The 19,967-nt window shown below is 38.1% G+C and overlaps 1 protein-coding gene across 3 annotated transcripts in view; it reads left to right on the top strand.

The window, feature by feature from the left end:
- Positions 1 to 11,695, top strand: part of XRN1 (5'-3' exoribonuclease 1) — a 108,930-nt gene extending 97,235 nt beyond the window's left edge. For 2 of the 3 annotated variants that reach the window (XM_049867770.1, XM_049867766.1), the window contains 2 exons: positions 6,148 to 6,308; positions 6,738 to 11,695. In XM_049867770.1, coding sequence (XP_049723727.1) covers positions 6,148 to 6,308; positions 6,738 to 7,040 — 464 coding nt within the window. In that variant the 3' untranslated portion in view covers positions 7,041 to 11,695. Of the gene's footprint in view, positions 1 to 5,738; positions 5,778 to 6,147; positions 6,309 to 6,737 lie in introns of all 3 variants that reach the window. The other variant, XM_049867765.1, reaches the window with a different exon arrangement.
- Positions 11,696 to 19,967: the final 8,272 nt, after the last annotated feature.

Genomic DNA, 19,967 nt, shown 5'->3' on the forward strand with positions numbered 1-19,967 from the left:
ATCTCTAGGGTATATTCCAAGGAGTGGGATTTCTGGGTTGTATGGTAGTTCTATTTCTACCTGTTTAAGATAACGCCAGATAGATTTCCAAAGTGGTTGTACCATTTTACATTCCCACCAGCAGTGTATAAGAGTTCCAATCTCTCCGCAGCCTCTCCAACATTTATTATTTTGTGTTTTTTGGATTAATGCCAGCCTTGTTGGAGTGAGATAGAATCTCATCGTAGTTTTAATTTGCATTTCTCTAATGGCTAATGATCGAGAGCATTTTCTCATGTATCTGTTAGCTTCCTGAATATCTTCTTTAGTGAAGTGTGTGTTCATATCCTTTGCCCACTTCTTGATTGGGTTGTTTGTCTTTTTGTGGTTGAGTTTTGACAGAATCATGTAGATTTTAGAGATCAAGCGCTGGTCAGAGATGTCATAGCTGAAAATTCTTTCCCAGTCTGTAGGTGGTCTTTTTACTCTTTTGGTGAAGTCTTTAGATGAGCATAGGTGTTTGATTTTTAGGAGCTCCCAGTTATCTGGTTTCTCTTCGTCATTTTTGGTAATGTTTTGTATTCTGTTTATGCCTCGTATTAGGGCTCCTAGGGTTGTCCCTATTTTTTCTTCCATGATCTTTATCATTTTAGTCTTTATGTTTAGGTCTTTGATCCACCTGGAGTTAGTTTTTGTGCATGGTGTGAGGTATGGGTCCCGTTTCATTTTTTTGCAAATGGATATCCAGTTATGCCAGCACCATTTGTTAAAAAGACTATTTTTTCCCCAATTAACTGACACTGGTCCTTTGTCAAATATCAGCTGCTCATACATGGGTGGATTTATATCTGGGTTCTCAATTCTGTTCCATTGGTCTATGTGCCTGTTGTTGTACCAGTACCAGGCTGTTTTGACTACTGTGGCTGTATAATAGCTTCTGAAATCGGGTACAGTGAGGCCTCCCGCTTTCTTCTTCTTTTTCAGTAATGCTTTGCTTATCCGAGGCTTCTTTCCCTTCCATATGAAATTGGTGATTTGTTTCTCTGTCACCTTAAAAAATGACATTGGAATTTGGATCGGAAGTGCGTTATATGTATAGATGGCTTTTGGTAGAATAGACATTTTTACTATGTTAAGTCTTCCTATCCATGAGCAAGGTATGTTTTTCCACTTAAGTATGTCCTTTTTAATCTCTTGTAGTAGAGCTTTGTAGTTTTCTTTGTATAGGTCTTTTACCTCCTTGGTAAGATTTATTCCTAAGTATTTTATCTTCTTGGGGGCTACTGTGAATGGTATTGATTTGGTTATTTCCTCTTCGATGTTCTTTTTGTTGATGTAGAGGAATCCAAGTGATTTTTGTATGTTTATTTTATAACCTGAGACTCTGCCAAACTCTTCTATTAGTTTCAGTAGTTTTCTGGAGGATTCCTTAGGGTTTTCTGTGTATAAGATCATGTCATCTGCAAATAGAGATAATTTTACTTCCTCCTTGCCAATCCGGATGCCTTTTATTTCTTTGTCGAGACTAATTGACCTGGCTAGGACTTCTAGCACGATGTTGAATAAGAGCAGTGATAAAGGGCATCCTTGTCTGGTTCCCGTTCTCAAGGGAAATGCTTTCAGGTTCTCTCCATTTAGAGTGATATTGGCTGTTGGCTTTGCATAGATGCCCTTTATTATGTTGAGGAATTTTCCTTCAATTCCTATTTTGGTGAGAGTTTTTATCGTAAATGGGTGTTGGACTTTGTCAAATGCCTTTTCTGCATCTATTGATAAGATCATGTGGTTTTTGTCTTTTGTTTTATTTATGTGATGGATTACATTAATGGTTTTTCTGATATTAAACCAGCCTTGCATACCTGGTATAAATCCCACTTGATCGTGGTGAATTATTTTTTTGATGTGTTGTTGGATTCTATTGGCTAGAATTTTGTTGAGGATTTTTGCATCTATGTTCATGAGGGATATAGGTCTGTAATTTTCTTTTTCTGTGATGTCTTTACCTGGTTTTGGTATCAGGGAGATGGTGGCTTCATAGAATGAGTTGGGTAGTATTCCATCATTTTCTACGCTTTGAAATACCTTCAGTAGTAGTGGTGTTAACTCTTCTCTGAAAGTTTGGTAGAACTCTGCAGTGAAGCCGTCCAGGCCAGGGCTTTTTTTTGTTGGGAGTTTTTTGATTACCGTTTCAATCTCTTTTTTTGTTATGGGTCTATTTAGTTGTTCTACTTCTGAATGTGTTAGTTTAGGTAGGTAGTGTTTTTCCAGGAATTCATCCATTTCTTCTAGGTTTTCAAATTTGTTAGAGTACAATTTTTCGTAATAATCTGAAATGATTCTTTTAATTTCAGTTGGTTCTGTTGTGATGTGGTCCTTCTCGTTTCTTATTCGGGTTATTTGTTTCCTTCCTGTATTTCTTTAGTCAGTCTAGCCAGTGGTTTATCAATTTTGTTAATTTTTTCAAAGAACCAGCTTTTGGCTTTGTTAATTCTTTCAATTGTTTTTCTGTTCTCTAATTCACTTAGTTCAGCTCTAATTTTTATTATTTGTTTTCTTCTGGTGCCTGGTGGATTCTTTTGTTGCTCAGTTTCTATTTGTTCAAGTTGTAGGGACAGTTCTCTGATTTTGGCTCTTTCTTCTTTTTGTATGTGTGCATTTATCGATATAAATTGGCCTTTGAGCACTGCTTTTGCTGTGTCCCAGACGTTTTGATAGGAAGTATTTTCATTCTCGTTGCATTCTATGAATTTCCTTATTCCCTCCTTGATGTCTTCTATAACCCAGTCTTTTTTCAGGAGGGTATTGTTCAGTTTCCAAGTATTTGATTTCTTTTCCCTAGTTTTTCTGTTATTGATTTCTAGTTTTATTGCCTTGTGGTCTGAGAAGATGCTTTGTAATATTTCGATGTTTTGGACTCTGCAAAGGTTTATATGTGGTCTACTCTAGAGAACGTTCCACGTGCGCTAGAAAAAAAGTATACTTTGCAGCAGTTGGGTGGAGAGTTCTGTATAAGTCAATGAGGTCACGTAGGTTGATTGTTGTAATTAGGTCTTCCGTGTCTCTATTGAGCTTCTTACTGGAAGTCCTGTCCTTCTCCAAAAGTGGTGTGTTGAAGTCTCCTACTATAATTGTGGAGGTGTCTATCTCATTTTTCAATTCTGTTAAAATTTGATTTATGTATCTTGCAGCCCTGTCATTGGGTGCATAAATATTTAATATGGTTATGTCTTCCTGATCAATTGTCCCTTTTATCATTATATAGTGTCCTTCTTTATCCTTTGTGGTGGATTTAAGTCTAAAGTCTATTTTGTCAGAAATTAATATTGCTACTCCTCTTCTTTTTTGCTTATTGTTTGCTTGATATATTTTTTTCCATCCTTTGAGTTTTAGTTTGTTTGTGTCTCTAAGTCTAAGGCGTGTCTCTTGTAGGCAGCATATAGACGGATTGTGTTTCTTTATCCAGTCTGTGACTCTCTGTCTCTTTATTGGTGCATTTAGTCCATTTACATTCAGCGTAATTATAGATAAATAAGTGTTTAGTGTTGTCGTTTTGATGCCTTTTTGTGCGTGTTGTTGACAATTTCATTTTGCTGAGACGTTTTTCTTAGTAAATCGTGAGATCCTCATTTTCGTAGTGTTTGACTTTATGTTTGTTGAGTCGTTAAACGTTTTTCTTGGATTTTATCTTGAGTTATGGAGTTGTTATACGTCTTTGTGGTTACCTTATTATTTACCCCTATTTTTCTAAGTAAAAACGTAACTTGTAGTGTTCTATATCGCCCTGTATCACTCTCCATATAGCAGTTCTATGCCTCCTGTATTTAGTACCTCTTTTTGATTATTGTGATCTTTTACATATTGACTTCCGTGATTCCCTGTTATGAGTATTTTTTTTTTTTTAATTAATCTTAAATTTGTTTTTGTGATTTCCCTATTTGAGTTGATATCAGGATGTTCTGTTTTGTGACCTTGTGTTGTGCTGGTATCTGATATTATTGGTTTTCTGACCAAACAATAATATCCTTTAGTATTTCTTGTAGTTTTGGTTTGGTTTTTGCAAATTCTCTAAACTTGTGTTTATCTGTAAATATCTTAATTTCGCCTTCATATTTCAGAGAGAGTTTTACTGGATATATGATCCTTGGCTGGCAGTTTTTCTCCTTCAGTGCTCTGTATATGTCGTCCCATTCCCTTCTTGCCTGCATGGTTTCTGCTGAGTAGTCTGAACTTATTGATCTCCCTTGAAGGAAACCTTTCTTTTCTCCCTGGCTGCTTTTAAAATTTTCTGTTTATCTCTGGTTTTGGCGAGTTTGATGATGATACGTCTTGGTGTTTTTCTTTTTGGATCAATCTTAAATGGGGTTCCATGCATATCTTGGATAGCTATCCTTTTGTCTTTCATGATGTCAGGGAAGTTTTCTGTCAGGAGTTCTTCAACTATTTTCTCTGTGTTTTCTGTACCCCCTCCCTGTTCTGGGACTCCAGTCACATGCAAGTTATCCTTCTTGATAGAGTCCCACATGATTCTTAGGGTTTCTTCATTTTTTTAAATTCTTTTATCTGATTTTTTTTTCAGCTATGTTGGTGTTAATTCCCTGGTTCTCCAGATGTCCCAGTCTGCGTTCTAATTGCTCGAGTCTGCTCCTCTGACTTTCTATTGCGTTGTCAAATTCTGTAATTTTATTGTTAATCTTTTGGATTTCTACATGCTGTCTCTCTATGGATTCTTGCAACTTATTAATTTTTCCACTATGTTCTTGAATACTCTTTTTGAGTTCTTCAACAGTTTTATCAGTGTGTTCCTTGGCTTTTTCTGCAGTTTGCCTTATTTCGTTTCTGATGTCTTGAAGCATTCTGTAAATTAGTTTTTTATATTCTGTATCTGTTAATTCCAGGATTGTATCTTCATTTGGGAAAGATTTTGATTCTTTTGTTTGGGGGGTAGAAGCTGTCATGGTCTGCTTCTTTATGTGGTTTGATATGGACTGCTGTCTCCGAGCCATCACTGGGAAACTAGTTTTTCCAGAAAATCCGCTGACTGGGACGCTGGCTCCAGGCTCCGAAAACAATCGCTGCTTCCCCGTATTTGTTCGTTTTCCGTCTCTAAATCTGTGTTTGTTGTTCAGGGTTCGTAGATTGTTATGTACGTGATCGATTCACTTGTTTTTCCGAGTCTTTGTTGCAAGAGGGATCAGAGGTAGCATCTACCTAGTCCGACATCTTGGTCCCGCCTCTTAATCATATAATTTTAGTCATAATGGATCTGATATTTTCATGTAGCTCAAGGTAGGAAGTTCGCCACGACTTGGAAAATCTAATTTGACCACTGTAATGAAGCTGTGCTATTTCACAGGTCAGGCTACTTTTTTATTCCTCTGAAAAGACTGAAAACAGTGCATCCCTTCTTCAGTGACAGTGTGCTCATGTTGCCACTGTTGAATGCAATGGTTCCCACGTGCGGCACTGGTACTAGCTGTCTGCATAAGAACCACCTGTGGCGCTTGTTAAAAATGCAGATTCCTGGGCCCCTCAGAGTCTGACTCACTGTGCCTGAGGCCCTGCCCAGGAAGGAGTCTGTATCTTGCAGCTCCCTGGGTGATTCAGGTTTGGGAACCACTAGTTCAATGCACTTTCAGTAACAAAATGTAAATTATAAAAATCCTTAAATTACAAGTATTACAGTAGGGGAAAGAATCTGCATGTTTTTGAAAGTTAACGGATTTCAGGACTTGAGCTTTTTATTTATTTTTTTTCTGTAGGCTGGGATCATTATGGAAGCAACTTAGCACTGGGGGCAGGTGAGATCCTTAAGATTTCTCTTTGTTCCCAGGCTTCTCTGCCTCTGGGGACCATTCATAACCATTTTATTATTACTATTTTAATAAAATTACTAGTATTCCCAAAGCTCATGTCAGTACGTGGTACTCTCGGACTTTGCATGCCAGACAGCATAATGACAAATTGACTTCTGTAGAGACTTCACAGTCCCAGTGGGGGGCTCCCAAGGTTGAGTGTTAAAAGCAAGAATAATTACAATAAGTGTAGCCCTTTTGCCAAAGAGAACAAAATATAGGGGGGGAAAAACGGCTAGCAGAAAGAAGCCTTAAGTTTCAGGGCTTTGATGATGAAGTTTTATTTGTAAGAGAAATTTTCCATGGTTTTCAACAGCCAATATGATGCCTTCGTCATCTCATCTCTTTGCCTCGATGCCATGGGCACCACCAGCGACAGTACCTGGAAAGACTTTCCATCGAGCTTCCTATCCCGGGACCATGCCCGTGGCTGGGGGAGTGCCAGGTGGTGTACACAATCAGTTCATACCTCTGCAGGTAAGACCTGGAGGAAACTTGTTTTTCTTGCTCAAAATTAAGTTTAAAGATGGGTGAGCAAAATGAGTGTATTCAGGAATTACATGCTCAGCGTCAACGAGAAGACAAGTACTGATATGAGTGCTGAGGATGTGTGGCATGACAAGTCTGACTGGCCCCTGCTCTCTGGGTTTGTGATCTAATAACTAGTAATAATAATTCTAGCAAAATTTAAAATCAGGAATATAAATTCTCTATATATTTAAGTTATGGAGAATTCTTTCCTTTTGTCACTCAATTCTCTGAATTACTGAAGTTTGGTTTGAAGACTGGAGATCGAGGTGAAAAATCAACAGTGAGTGACAACTATAGCAGCGTGGTTAATGGTGTTATCTGACACTGGCCTTTTTTGTCTACATTGTTAATTGTTGATACTTTTATCCCTTGAAGGTTACTAAAAAAAGAGTTGCAAATAAAAAGAACTTTGAGAGTAAAGAGGCCCAGAGTTCTTCTCAAGCTGCCCCACTTCAGACAAGCCAGCCAGGGTCTTCTGACATCACCAAAGTGATTCCACAGGAGGGTTCATCAGCTTCTGTAAAGTCTCCTCAGATTCCTCAACCTGCAACTTCTGTTCAAGTTGAAGCTGCCTCCCAAGGCCACAGTCTGTCTCATCATAAGGCAACACCAAGTTCTTCAAGAAGAAAGCCAAGAAAACTTGCAGTGAATTTTGGTGTTTCTAAACCTTCTGAATAAATTTGGTATTGGAATTAAATTAATTTCTTCCCTTTCCCTTTTATGAGGCATAGTCCATATATCTGTGTCTCATAAAAGTAGAATGTACTATTTTAAGATATGTTTGAGTTGAAAATTTTTAATATTTTAGTTGTCAGGCACTTTTCATGCTGTTTAAAAGACTATATACCAAATTGTACACTTTAAATATGTGCAATTTGTTGTATGTCAGTTATACCTCAACAAAGCTGTTTAAAAAACAAAAAAGACTAAATTAAAACCTTGTGCTAAAATAATATCAGTGGACTAAGCATCAAAATGTACCACTCTAACCATTGGCTTCCTCATTAGAAACATCTTAAACTACGAATTAGACATCATCGTAGCAATAATAAAAAACTTTTTTTTATGCTGTCATTGAGGGATAATTAAATGAAGCATGAGAATTGGGCCTCAAATATTATTTACTGAATGTGGACTTTGTTTCACTTTTTAATGATGTAACAAATTTTCAAAAGAGTGGCTCTTATTTATATGTGTTTTAATTTATGTCTTGTCATCTCCGAAGGTCCTTTAGACCTGCTGTGAAATGATCACGCATGTGAGGTGCTGCCAGTTTTGCTTTATTCTCAATTTTGTACCAAAGCAACTTTAGAATACTGACGAGAATATTTCATCTAACTGCTTGGAACTATAAATGGCAATCTGGGTTTGAGTAAGTCATTACGATTTTTTAGATTATTGAAGAACCAGCATTAGTAATTTCTAATGAGATTAAGTTTCAAAATATACAGGGTACAATGATCACAAATTAATCTTCTAATAAAATCAAGTACAAAATATCAATCATGTTGTTAATTAAAACAAATTGTATGTCTCTCTTGTATAGCTTTTTATCTGCTTGCTTAACATACAAGAGCCCCATTTTTGGTCCATGTGTAGTGCTTCCTGGATCGATGAAATTATTAATGTTTTTTAAATTCCAAAGTGTGCTATAAAACAGGCGCAGTCATTAGTTACTGATGGACATGGTTTACGTGACAAATGCCTGTCTTATTCTAGTTCCGTATTTTTAGCTTTATGCTGGACCGTTCGGTGACTCTGGCATTTTGTCTTTGCATGTCATGTGTGGATGTGTGTTGTTTAAGCTGTGGCTGTTGAAATTATTTTAAAATTTATGAAAATTTCCCGGTAGTACCAGGACCTGAGGTTTTGATTTTATATGTATATATATATTTACCTTTTAGTTTTTGTGATATGCTTATATTTTTAAGGAAGTTATCATACTTTTTTAAAAGTAAGAATCACAATCTTTCTATGGAGCTGCTTTATTATTACACTCGATTTCATTTAGCTCTTTGAAGACTTTATCATGAGTCTTAAAGTACTCTATTTGTTTTTTTTAAAAAAAAAATGCTGGTATTGAACTAAATGGATTCATTTCTTTAACTGCTGATTTCAAGGTTTCTCTGAATATTAGCAGGATAATTGTATATTAGTAGTGCCTTTAGTATAAGGAGATAAATATTCATTAGCTGTCACTTGTTATAGTCATGTGAGCTCCTGTGATTTGATTTTCTGTTAATTTCTTAGGTTCAGATGTTTACTGGTTCCCAGCATTTCCTTGTTGGCAATGTTTATCCGTAGTGAGACTCTGATAACGAGGCTGAAACAAATCTCAGTGTTTGTCCTTCCTGCCTCACAAGCTCCCTTCTGAGCACCCACATTCAAACTTGGAAATTACCATACGTCATTCTGGGCCTTCAGATGTACAGCTTTACTTTGTTTGTTTTAAAAGGAAATGGATGTATCTATTATGGGACTATAAGCAAAAAGTTAAATTGTAACAATAATGTTGTGTGAACCTCTTATTACATTTAAAGTATATAATCTTCTTCCCCTCACGTAACGGTACAAACTCCAACATTCAGTTGCCTCAGTCATTACTCCTGTGAAACTGTGAAGGCTGAGCAGCCCACGTCTGTTTTAGGGCACAGAGAAAGGAGCACGAGTTATCTTCTGAAAACTCCAAGAAAAATGTCAGTAAGCACAGTGCCACTGAGCCTGTAAGAATACTTCCCCATGTTCTAGCAAAGCAAGCTGATGATGCTATATGGATAGGCAGTGAAAGTGTTTTCTTTTCATTCTTTTTGTAGACATATTATTCTAAAGGTTAAGATGGAAAAGAGATTGAAATGGGAGCAAGCTCCATAGCGTCTGGATAGTGGTCAGGCAGTCTTCTAGATTGTTTTCCTCATAGACCTGAGATTAATGAGAGATGTGTCCTCCCCATGAAGGACATAAGGCAGAGCCATTCTTTCCTCATGATGACCTTGAGGAGATTGGATCCATTCTTTGGGAAACTTACTGCTTTTCCCTTTTGGATGAAGCAGACTCAGACCACCCCCAAAGGTTAGAAGTATGTCTGTTCACCCATTGACTCTGCTGTGGACTTTGTGAGAACTGTGGACCGTATAGAGTACAGAGGAGCAGATTCTCCGTATTTCTTCATGATTCTACATAACTGAAGCAGTTAAATCTATTTAAACCTTCCCCTCTTTACTGAAACATTATTTGTAAATATTCTTCTTCAATAAATCTTTTTTTTTTTTTTTTTTAGCAAATTAAGTGAACTTTGAAGATTGATCTTTCCAATCTCACTCCCCCCCACCCCACACACACACAGTTTCCTACATTACCTGGTCTTAAGAGTTTTATAATCTGACAGAATGTATTGCTTGCTTTAAACATCTGGGACTGTGAAAAATTAAATTTACCTCATGTGAATCTTGGTTTCAGTTTAAGAGTTTCCTTGCTTTTTCAAAGGGACAAGTAGTGAAGATTGGAGGGTTTTTTGTTTTTGCCTCTTGGTGGTGGAACGATGGGAGTAGGGTAACAAAGAACTATTGATGCAGGGTTTTTGTTATATTTCCTTTTTTATGATCAGTTATTTGCTTTGGTTTTAGACTGAGACTTCAAGAATATTCTAGATTCTTTGTTTCAAGGGGAGGGAGCAGCGACAAGGGGTTGAAAGAAGGAAAACAGTTAAATAAGACAAATCCAGTCACTACATTTTCAGACTAATGCATCCTTCTAGCTCAAAGAAATGATAAGTTGCAGGGTTTTTTTTATTCACTCACTCTTTAATCATCATTCTATTTGTATTAATAAAGCAAACATTTTTATAGTGATTAATTTTTACCTTATTATATGAGATAGCTAGAACTGTCCAGATCTCCACAGAAATTAGTTCTAACATGCTTCTTGTCATTCAGAACATCATTTTCTTAAACAACTGTTGTACGATTTCCTAGCATTTTGAGCTTGCTGTATTTCTTAGTACCATCTTGTGTCTAAATTCTCTTTACTGTAGAGGGGAATTCATTTATTGGAAGGAAGTATCTGTGAAAGACATCGTCTGTCTAAAAGGAAATGAATCACAGACGTTCACTTGGCATTTTTCTAGAGACAGCAGTAGTACTCAAACTGGCAGTGTTCTTTATTCTGTAAGGTTTGTCGGTGATACAATCTTGTTTACAGGAGCTTCCTTTCCTAGTCAGGATAAAGCTTCATGTTTGAGAAATGAATATTTTCAGACTGACCTGATTCATATTTCCATAAGACCTCTCTGTCTTTTGCGGGTTAGCAAGAAGACAGAGGGGAAACTGATGTCAGCAGGTCTCCATCAACAGGGCAGAGCAAACAGGCCAGCTGTAAGCTTCACTGTTAACTTACTGAGTTAACAGCTCAGATATCACAGGCCATTCTCTCAGAGAGAGAAGAAAAAATGGATAAAATAGTTCTAGTAGTTAGGAGCATTAACAATCCATAGCTGCTTGTGGTGTGTGTGTGTGTTTGTGTGTGTGTACCACTACTAATGCCTTGCTCCATCAATGCATTCGGACATCTCAAGTGCAATTTGTGAAGGAGACCGTGGTTTCCAATAGATACGTTTGTACATCGTTAAACCTGTCAAAGTTCATTTTTTTCCAGCAGTACACCCATTGCTCTTGATTATTTCCGCAATTGGTATACTATTAAATTGCCCAGGCCAAGTAATTAAGTCTCTGTAGATGTTTGCATAATTTGAAGCCCAGTTCTCATACTCTTTCTCATGAAATAATAGTGAGAATTTGGTCCCACAGTTTCCTTTAAGGTCTTTTAGTCTTTTCTTAGTCCTTCCGCCCCAGTATCTTACTTTTTTTTCACCTAGCACCCAATTGCTTTTGAGTATTTTCATCTATTTTGACATGTAATAATAGTGTGCTGTGTTGTCAAAGTGTCCGTTTAATTCATACATATGTATATGTGTGTGTGTATATATATGATTCATTTCTTTTCTCACATATAACTATTTTATAAGTAACTGGAATTTTTCATTAGATCTTATACAGAGCAGTATTTTATTAAAAATTCAAAAGGGAAGACTTTTTTGTGCTCATTTTGTAGTTTTTGTTTTTACAATATCTTTACATTGTTCTGCCAGGTAAAGTGTTTTAAACATGCATTGGAATGGACTCCGAATGTATTTTTGTGTTGTTAAGTTGTACATTTGTAGATTTCTAGCATGAAGTTATCCCCAAAATACTGTGCAAAAGGATTTTAAAATATAAGAGTCACTGAAAGAGTTTAAACATCTATACATGTTAAATGCTATATGGATTTTAATTAAAGACTTGAGAATGATTTCATAAGCTGTTTGTTCTTGTATGTTTGCAGTAATGTCCAAAGTTGGAACCATTACAGTATCACTCATACCCCGTATCCTTTTATATTTGTATCTTAATTCTACTGAGACAACGTAGCTGCTGGAAAAAGCACGAATTGTAAATTCAGATGACCACTGTTCAGATCCTAGTTCTATCTCTTACTATTTGTAAATGAGTCATTATCGTATCAGTGTTGGAAGTTATATAAAGTCTAAGCCTCAGTTTCTTCATCTCCTAAAGGAGGAAAACAATACCCTTGTGTTGTTCATGTATATGTAAAGCACCAGATACATAAAACCAGAAAAAAAAAAAAAAAAAACCATTGCCACCGAGTCGATTCCGATTTACAGCTACCCCGTACAGCAGAGTAGAACTGCCCCCATAGGGTTTCCAAGGAGCACCTGGTGAATTCGAACTGCTGACATTTTGGTTAGCAGCCAAAGTCTTAACCACTATGCCACTAGGGTTCCCACACCAGATACATAGTAGGTGCTTCACACATGTTAGTAATAATAATGGTTTATTATGTGTATGCTCAGATCTATTAGCTGGATCTCAAATACACAGCAAGTCCTCTGCGTAGTGCCAAATACTGCTATGCCCTTCCCACTGAGCAATCCTCCAGTATCCAGTTTGTTCAGAGCCTTCATGCCGCACTTGGGCATCTGATGGACTCTCTGTTCTTCCTGCCTTTTCCTCCCATGATCCCATTTATCTTTTCTACCATGCAGGGTTGAGTTCCTACAGAGCCACCTCGGAAGAGGCTTTAATTCCTACAGGTAAGACTGGAACATCTACAAGACTAACAAACTCTGAGAACATTGACCATGTCTCACAGTATAACATACATTATTTTACCAGCATCTCTGTGGTAGGGACGGAAAGAGTTGGAAAGAAAGGGATGAGGAAGGAAGAAAATCTCTTATACCTGCTTCCAGCTCTGCACCATAAACCTGAGGGTATCCTTCCTGTTGTACATTACCAAAGGTCACAAGCAGTGATCAAATTCTGATGCGGTATTTGGCCACTTTGATCCAGCAGGAGGCATGTGGTCTAAGATTACCAGTGAAGACTAAACTAGCTGCTTTTCCACTTCACTCCCCAGTCTGCCAGCTCTTCACACTGACAGCCCCAGTAACCACCCTTACGTAACCTAACGCTATACTCATTGAGACCTCCGTCTTGTACCAATTTTTTTTTGCCTGAGAATCATTGATTACAAAAACAAACTGAAACTCAAGCTAGCTTTAAAAAAAGGAATTTGTTGCAAGAATATGGGGCAGTCTTCGAAAATGCAACCCAGGAAGTACAATCAGGTGCCTCAGGAAGCTGTGTCAGGATGTTACCCTCCAATTCACTCTCTGTCTTCTCTCCATGGGTTTGTGGGGGGTCAGCGACGTGTAGATCAGGGTCTTTGCTAGCTCATCCTTCATAGGGATGAGAGGGGAGGGTAGGTCACCTTAAGGAGGGACCTCCTGTGCTGGGCTGTGGGTTGAAAGCTTCTCTCAGAGAATCTAGGCAGTGAGGAAATACTGGCCTCTCTGGGTCAGGCTCTTAAGGAACAACCACATCCTGGGCCAGCAGTCAAGTCCTTACAGTTTTTACATTAAAGTCCACAGAGAACAAAATTTCAAATTCTCATGGAATCCAAAATTTTCTGGCACCATAGAGGCTGGACAAACCCCTGCAACTGTTGTCCTGAGATAATCTTTAAAACCTTAAACCAGAAATATCCCCTGAAATCTTCTTAAAACCAAGCAGTAGTTTAGTTTAACTAGTAAAGAATGCCTGCCTTCAGCATTATGCTCTTTTCAGACTTATCTATATGGGATCAAATTGACAACAGCAACTAGATAGAATCCTTAGGTGTCAGTGAGTTTATGTTAATGGGGGAGGAACTACTCAGAAAATACTTATACAACTTGAAGGAAGTAATGTCACTGAATTCTACGTGTAGAAACTGTTGAGTTGGTGTGTGTTTTGTTGTGTAAATTCTCAACAACAATAAATTATTTTTAAAAAATAACCCTGCAAACAGGAGCTTTACCTACTATTAACCAAAACTCACTCTCTGTGATGCACCAGGAAACAGACAGCTCTTAGAGATGAGTAATTCCAGTCACACTCCAACTTGGAAAGTGGTTGCCTTCAGAATTTCTCAACACTTTGTGTAGTCACTGATTCCTACAGTTTTAAGAGTCTTAGCCATGTTACAATTAGTTCCTAAAAATAGAATCAATAAGTAAATATACCAAAAAAACACCCATTGCTGTCAAGTCAATTCTGACTCATAGTGACCCTATAGGACACAGTAGAACTGCCCCATACGGTTTCGAAAAAACAGCTGGTAGATTTGAACTGTCACCATTTTGGTTAGCAGCCAAATACTTAACCACTACGCCACCAGGGCTTCTATAAATAAATATAGCTATTGATTATTAGGTGCTTATTAATTGTTTGCTATGTCCCAGACTGATGTTCTAAATGGTTACACAAGGTTGGACTAGTAAACCAGGAGACATCACACCAGTGTGACAAGTACACAAGAAAGGACTACTTCACAGGCTAGGAAGGTATCTGAGAATTGCAGATGATGTAAGGCGCACACTAAAAAAAAAGGATGGAGGTAAAAATGGAGATGAAGGCAAAGGCCTTGTTGATCATGCTAAAGTGTTTGGATTTCATCCTAAAGGCAAGGAGCTGTCTTAATCAAAGCTATTTTGTTTGGATGTTACAAAGTTCCTCTGAAATTAACTCAAGCAGGAAAAAAAAAGGAGGGGTGTATGGGGGTAGAGCCTGTATCATAAGATGCAGGAAGACCTAGAATTCAAGGGCAGGAACACAGCTGGGCCTCAGAAGGGCCTGGGCCAGGAACAAGAAAAGTACCAGGAATCCAAATAGCTATTCTACCCCATCTAGTCTCATCCCTGCTCTTCTATTTAACACTGAAGGTTTCCATATTCCAGTTGTACATTGCTCCTGTTCTAGCAACCAGCCTAGAACTAGCATCTCTCCACCTCAACTCCAGAGGGCCTGAGTTTGTGTCAGATGTCCACCTCTGTGCCTAGGCAAGAAAGGTCAATTGATACAAACATGATTGCCATGGTCCATCCATGTAGGATGGTGTTTTTCAGAACAAGAAGGCTTGGGATGTGAAGATATGCCCAAAACATTCTTCTAAGACAAGCTACTAGAAGATTTTAATGAGGGAGTTCTTTGCTTTTAAAATGAAAACTTTGGTGGCAATGTAGAGAATAGGGTAGAAATCATAGACGAGAAGAAAACGGCTGTTTCAGTAATTCAGATAAGAATGATGCGGCTATACTTAGAGGCTCGTATATTGTTTAAAATGCTGGATATCCAAGGGAAACGAAAAATGTGAAGTAAGAGTTTCCAGGGTCACCCTCTCAGGCAGACCCATTTATATTTTACCTGAGAGGAGATATATTGCAGTTCATAGTTTATTTGGTCCTGAAACAACAAGCTTTCCTGAGGAAAATTACTTTCTCTCACTTATGACCTGCAGAGTCTCTTTATTGTCTAAGAAATACAGGAGTCTCTTCCAAGAAGTCTCTCAGGCTGATAACACTTTCAAGAATGTCAAATAGATATTGACTTCCGCAGCCACCATCATGGATTACTGGAAATATAAACTCCTATTTCTTACCAAGAACACATCAACTTACAGAGTTAGAGCTATAAAAAAAAAAAAAAAATTTTTTTTTTTTTTTAGAGCTATACTCACCACAAAATTCTGGATTGTGATGAGGTAACTTTTGCTCACCATATTAGAACATCTTGTTCTACAAAAAAAAAAAAAAAATGAAAGCCGGACACAAATTGGCAAACAAATCCTTCATGTTGTTGTCAAGGCTGGAAATGTCTTCACTACTCCGTTACAGGGCTTTACACCTGCATTACTCACAGGCACAAGCCACCTCATTAATGATGTCTCCTCAAACACAGCATTGAGGTTTTGTGCCCAAGGCTTAGTAAGACTAAGAGCTACCTTTTACGGAATGTCCACTAGGTACCAGTCACTTTATTTAACACTTACAATCCTCACAACATTAATAACAATAATATGTAATTAACAATATTAAAAATATAATTAACCCGTTTCACAAATGAGAAAACTGAGGCATGAGGAGGTTAACTTGCACAAAGACACAGTATGTACCTGAGCTGAGATTCAAAAGAGGTCTGTTGGGTCCTAAAACCAGTGTTCTAGCCTTTTTTTAGTTAATTTTTAATGGTACAAGTAATACATGTCTATGTTTCCTATAAAATTTTAAAGCATGACAGACAAAAAATTAAAATCTGGTTGACCACCTTCTGGAGGTAACCACTGTTATTGTGTGGTGTGTATTGTAGCCTTTTTTGATAGATACACACACATATCTGCACCAGTATAACTACTTACAATTCTTTTACATAAATGGTGTCATATTGTATGCATCATTCTGAAACTTGCCTTTTTCCCTCAACAAGTGTCTCCAAGACCTAGCATGCTCTTGTCGCTCACTGGTGACCCTACTACTGGTCTACTTACAACTCTAAAAACCTAACAGGATGAAGCTAGTGCTGAAGGTCTCAGCTGATCACCGCTTTTTTAAGGGATTTTTCCCCAACATTTTATTATGAAAATTTTCTTCTATATAGCAAAGCTTTAAAAACGTATACGGTGAACACCCATGTACCAACCACCGAGATTCTATCATTGATATTTTACTGTTCTACTTTATCACATATCCATCCATCTATCTGTCCATGGGAATTTTAATGATACCTCCCTGAAGCACCTCATTGAGTCATCAGCTCTGCTTAGGGTGTCAAATGACCAGTATTATGCCTAACTGGATGGGTGAGGAACAGTAGTAAAACTGCCTGAGGAATCCAAATAGTTTGTCAGAATTACCTACCATGAAGGACATCCAGGACTGCCTGACTGAAAAATTACCCAGAATGGCCTTGAATTGTGCCTACAGGTGACTAAACCTTAGAAGAATGAAATACATGCTGGACTGCCAAAAACAAACAGTGCTAAGTCTCTGCTTTTTCAAAGAGAGATCCATTGAGAATCCAGGTTGAGTTCAACGAAGAACTTCTTGGTTGTATGGTGGCTGGCTTCTCAAAATGAATCAATGTCCTTCCCTATCCAACTCAAATCTCTGGAGTAACAACCCTGAGCCAACTATTTTCAGCTGTAGGATGGCAGGAACCATCATTTATGGGAGTCTCTCTTTATCTTGTTTGAAATGGAGGAATTTGTGGTCAAGACCCTTTTCCTACCTAAATCCACAGTCAGGCTGAAAGGACAGTACAGACCTCTAGGTAAAAACACAGCTTTTATACCCCTCTGTGTCTGACATTTCTTAAGGAATGTGGCCAAGAGTGAATGAACAAATCAATGTATTTTTTTTTTGTGGTAAAATATGCATAAGATAAAATTTTAATCATTTTAAATGTACATTTCAGTGGCATTAGTTTCATTCACAATGTTGTGCAACCTTCACCACTGTCTACTTCCAAAACTTTCATCACCCAAAGAGAAACTCAGTGTCCCTTAAGCAATAACTCGCCATTCTCCTCTCCCCTCAGCCCCTGTAACCACTAATCCACTTTCTGTCTCTATGAATTTGCCTATTCTAGATAGAAAGAAATCAAAAGACACATTGCATTGGGTAAATCTGCTGCAAAGGACCTCTTCAAAGCGTTGAAAAGCAAAGATGTCACCCTGAAGACTAAGGTGAGCCTGACCCAAGCCATGGTATTTTCAATCACATCATATGCATGTGAAAGCTGGACAATGAATAAGGAAGACAGAAGAAGAGTTGACGCCTTTGAATTGTGGTGTTGGTGAAGAATATTGAATATACCATGGACTGCCAAAAGAACGAACAAATCTGTCTTGGAAGAAGTACAACCAGAATGCTTCTTAGAGGCAAGGATGGCGAGAACTGTCTCTTATATACTTTGGACATGTTGTCAGGAGGGATCAGTCCCTGGAGAAGGACATCATGCTTGGCAGAGTACAGGGTCAGCGGAAAAGAGGAAGACCCTCAACGAGGTGGATTGACACAGTGGCTGCAACAATGAGCTCAAGCATAACAACGATTGTAAGAATGGCTCAGGACCCGGCAGTGTTTCGTTCTGTTGCGCATAGGGTCACTATGAGTCGGAACCAACTCGACGGCACCTAACAACAACAACATACACAAAGAGGAAGACAGATGACATGTGAGGATTGTCTACAAGCAAAGGACTCCAAGGGTTGCCAGGAAAGGCCCAACATTATAGGCTTCTTGCTGTGATGCAGAGGAAGGACACAGCATTCTTGCCAGAAATATTTGTTCTGAATCCAATAAAACGAAACACAAAGACAAATCCAGAATGTGGGGTATTCTGCAAGACAACTGGCCTGTTTTCTTCAAAGGGAGGCATCTGTGGGAGTGGGGTTATGTTCTGGATTGGGAGAAAGTCAAGAAACCTAATAGTCAAATGCAATGCATGAACCTTGATTAGGTCAAAGATAGGAAAAATAATAATAACTGCTATCATTTTATGGGGCAATTGGGCATCTTTGAGCACAAATGGTATTATTGAATTAGTGTAGATTTTCTTATGTGTGGTGATGATGCTGTGGTTATGGAGAAAGGGTTCTTGTACTTGGAAGATGCGTGCTGAAGTACTTAGGAGTGAAGTGTCATTTCATATGGTCTGGCGAAAAGGAAGTGTGGAAAGGAATGTAGAGAGTGTGGTAAGATGTCAACAGTAGCCTTCTAGATGTGGACTATTCAAGTCCAAATACCTGAATACTGTACTTACAACTTTTCTGTGGGTTCAATTTTTTTTTTTTTTTAAGTGATTGCCTTTGGGGAAGGACAAATGTGAGGTGGATAGGGCTGCTGTTTTTCACAATAAGCTGTTATGAATTGAATCGTGTCCCCCAAGGATATGTGTCAACTTGACGACCATGATTACCAGTGTTGTGTAGTTGTCCACCATTTTGTGATTTGATATGATTATCTTAAGAGTTGTAAATCCTAACCTCTATGATGTTAATGAGGCAGGATTAGAGACAGTTATGTTAATGAGGCAGGACTCAATCTATAAGATTAGGTTGTATTTTGAGTCAATCTCTTTTGAGATACAAGATAGAGAAGCAAGCAGAGCCGGGAAGGACCTCATTACCACCAAGCAAGAAAAGCCAGGAGTGGAGTATGTCCTTTGGACTCGATGTCCCCACACTGAGAAGCTCCTAGACCAGGGAGGTTTGAGGACAAGGACCTTCCTCCACAGCCGACAAAGAGAGAAAGCCTTCCCCTGGAGCTGACACCCTGAATTTGGACTTATAACCGACAAGACTGTGAGAGAATAAATTTCTCTTTGTTAAAGCCACCCACTTGTGGTACCTGTTACAGCAGCACTAGATAACTAAGACAAAGCCTTTAAAGTGTTTGACTCTACAAACTGCATACGTGTTTAACTTTGAAAACAACAAAAACTAATAAAAGAAATGTATCAAGATTGATAGAACAAACCATACAATTTTAAAGAGAAAAAATGTTTTCTAATAACTACATCAGCTGTTTGGAAATTAATGCTTTTAAATTAGGCATTTGAATTCTAGGGCTGGAATTTACCGTGGAAAACCTCTAGCCTGACTCCTTCTTTGTACAAATCAGTAAAATGAGGTTCAGGAGAGTTAGGTGAATTACCCAAGGTCACACACCTATTTAGCAGCAGAGCCAGGTGTACAAGACAGATCTCCACACTTCTAATGCAGTAATCTTTCCTTTACATACCTTGACTCTTTCATCTCTTGCTGCATAACACTATTGGACAGTGACTAACTGTGTAGTGATCTATGCTCTTTCTTAAGAAAGGGAAATTGAGACTGACGTTGAGGAGTGACTCCCAGGTAATACAGAATTAATTCCATCAAATTAGAGGGTTTCATATGTTGACACTGTAATTGGCTATTAAATCATAGTAATTGATACCAAGAAGCTTGTAAGACTTTGGCTCCCAACATTTGGCCTAGCCATCAAAAAGTCAGCGCAATAAGACTCACAAAGAAGCTTTGTTGCTGCTCCTGGTGAACGCTGAGATTGCTAGACAAACAAAAACATTTCCTAGAATTTGGAGTACTTGGCTTGCTAGAAAGAATGTCTGCCCAATATCCTTGCCAAGTTTTAAGACTCCAGACAGTAAGAAGGGTAGGTTTGCAGTAAAT

Source organism: Elephas maximus, chromosome 23, assembly GCF_024166365.1.
Source record: "Elephas maximus indicus isolate mEleMax1 chromosome 23, mEleMax1 primary haplotype, whole genome shotgun sequence".
Taxonomy (NCBI): domain Eukaryota; kingdom Metazoa; phylum Chordata; class Mammalia; order Proboscidea; family Elephantidae; genus Elephas; species Elephas maximus.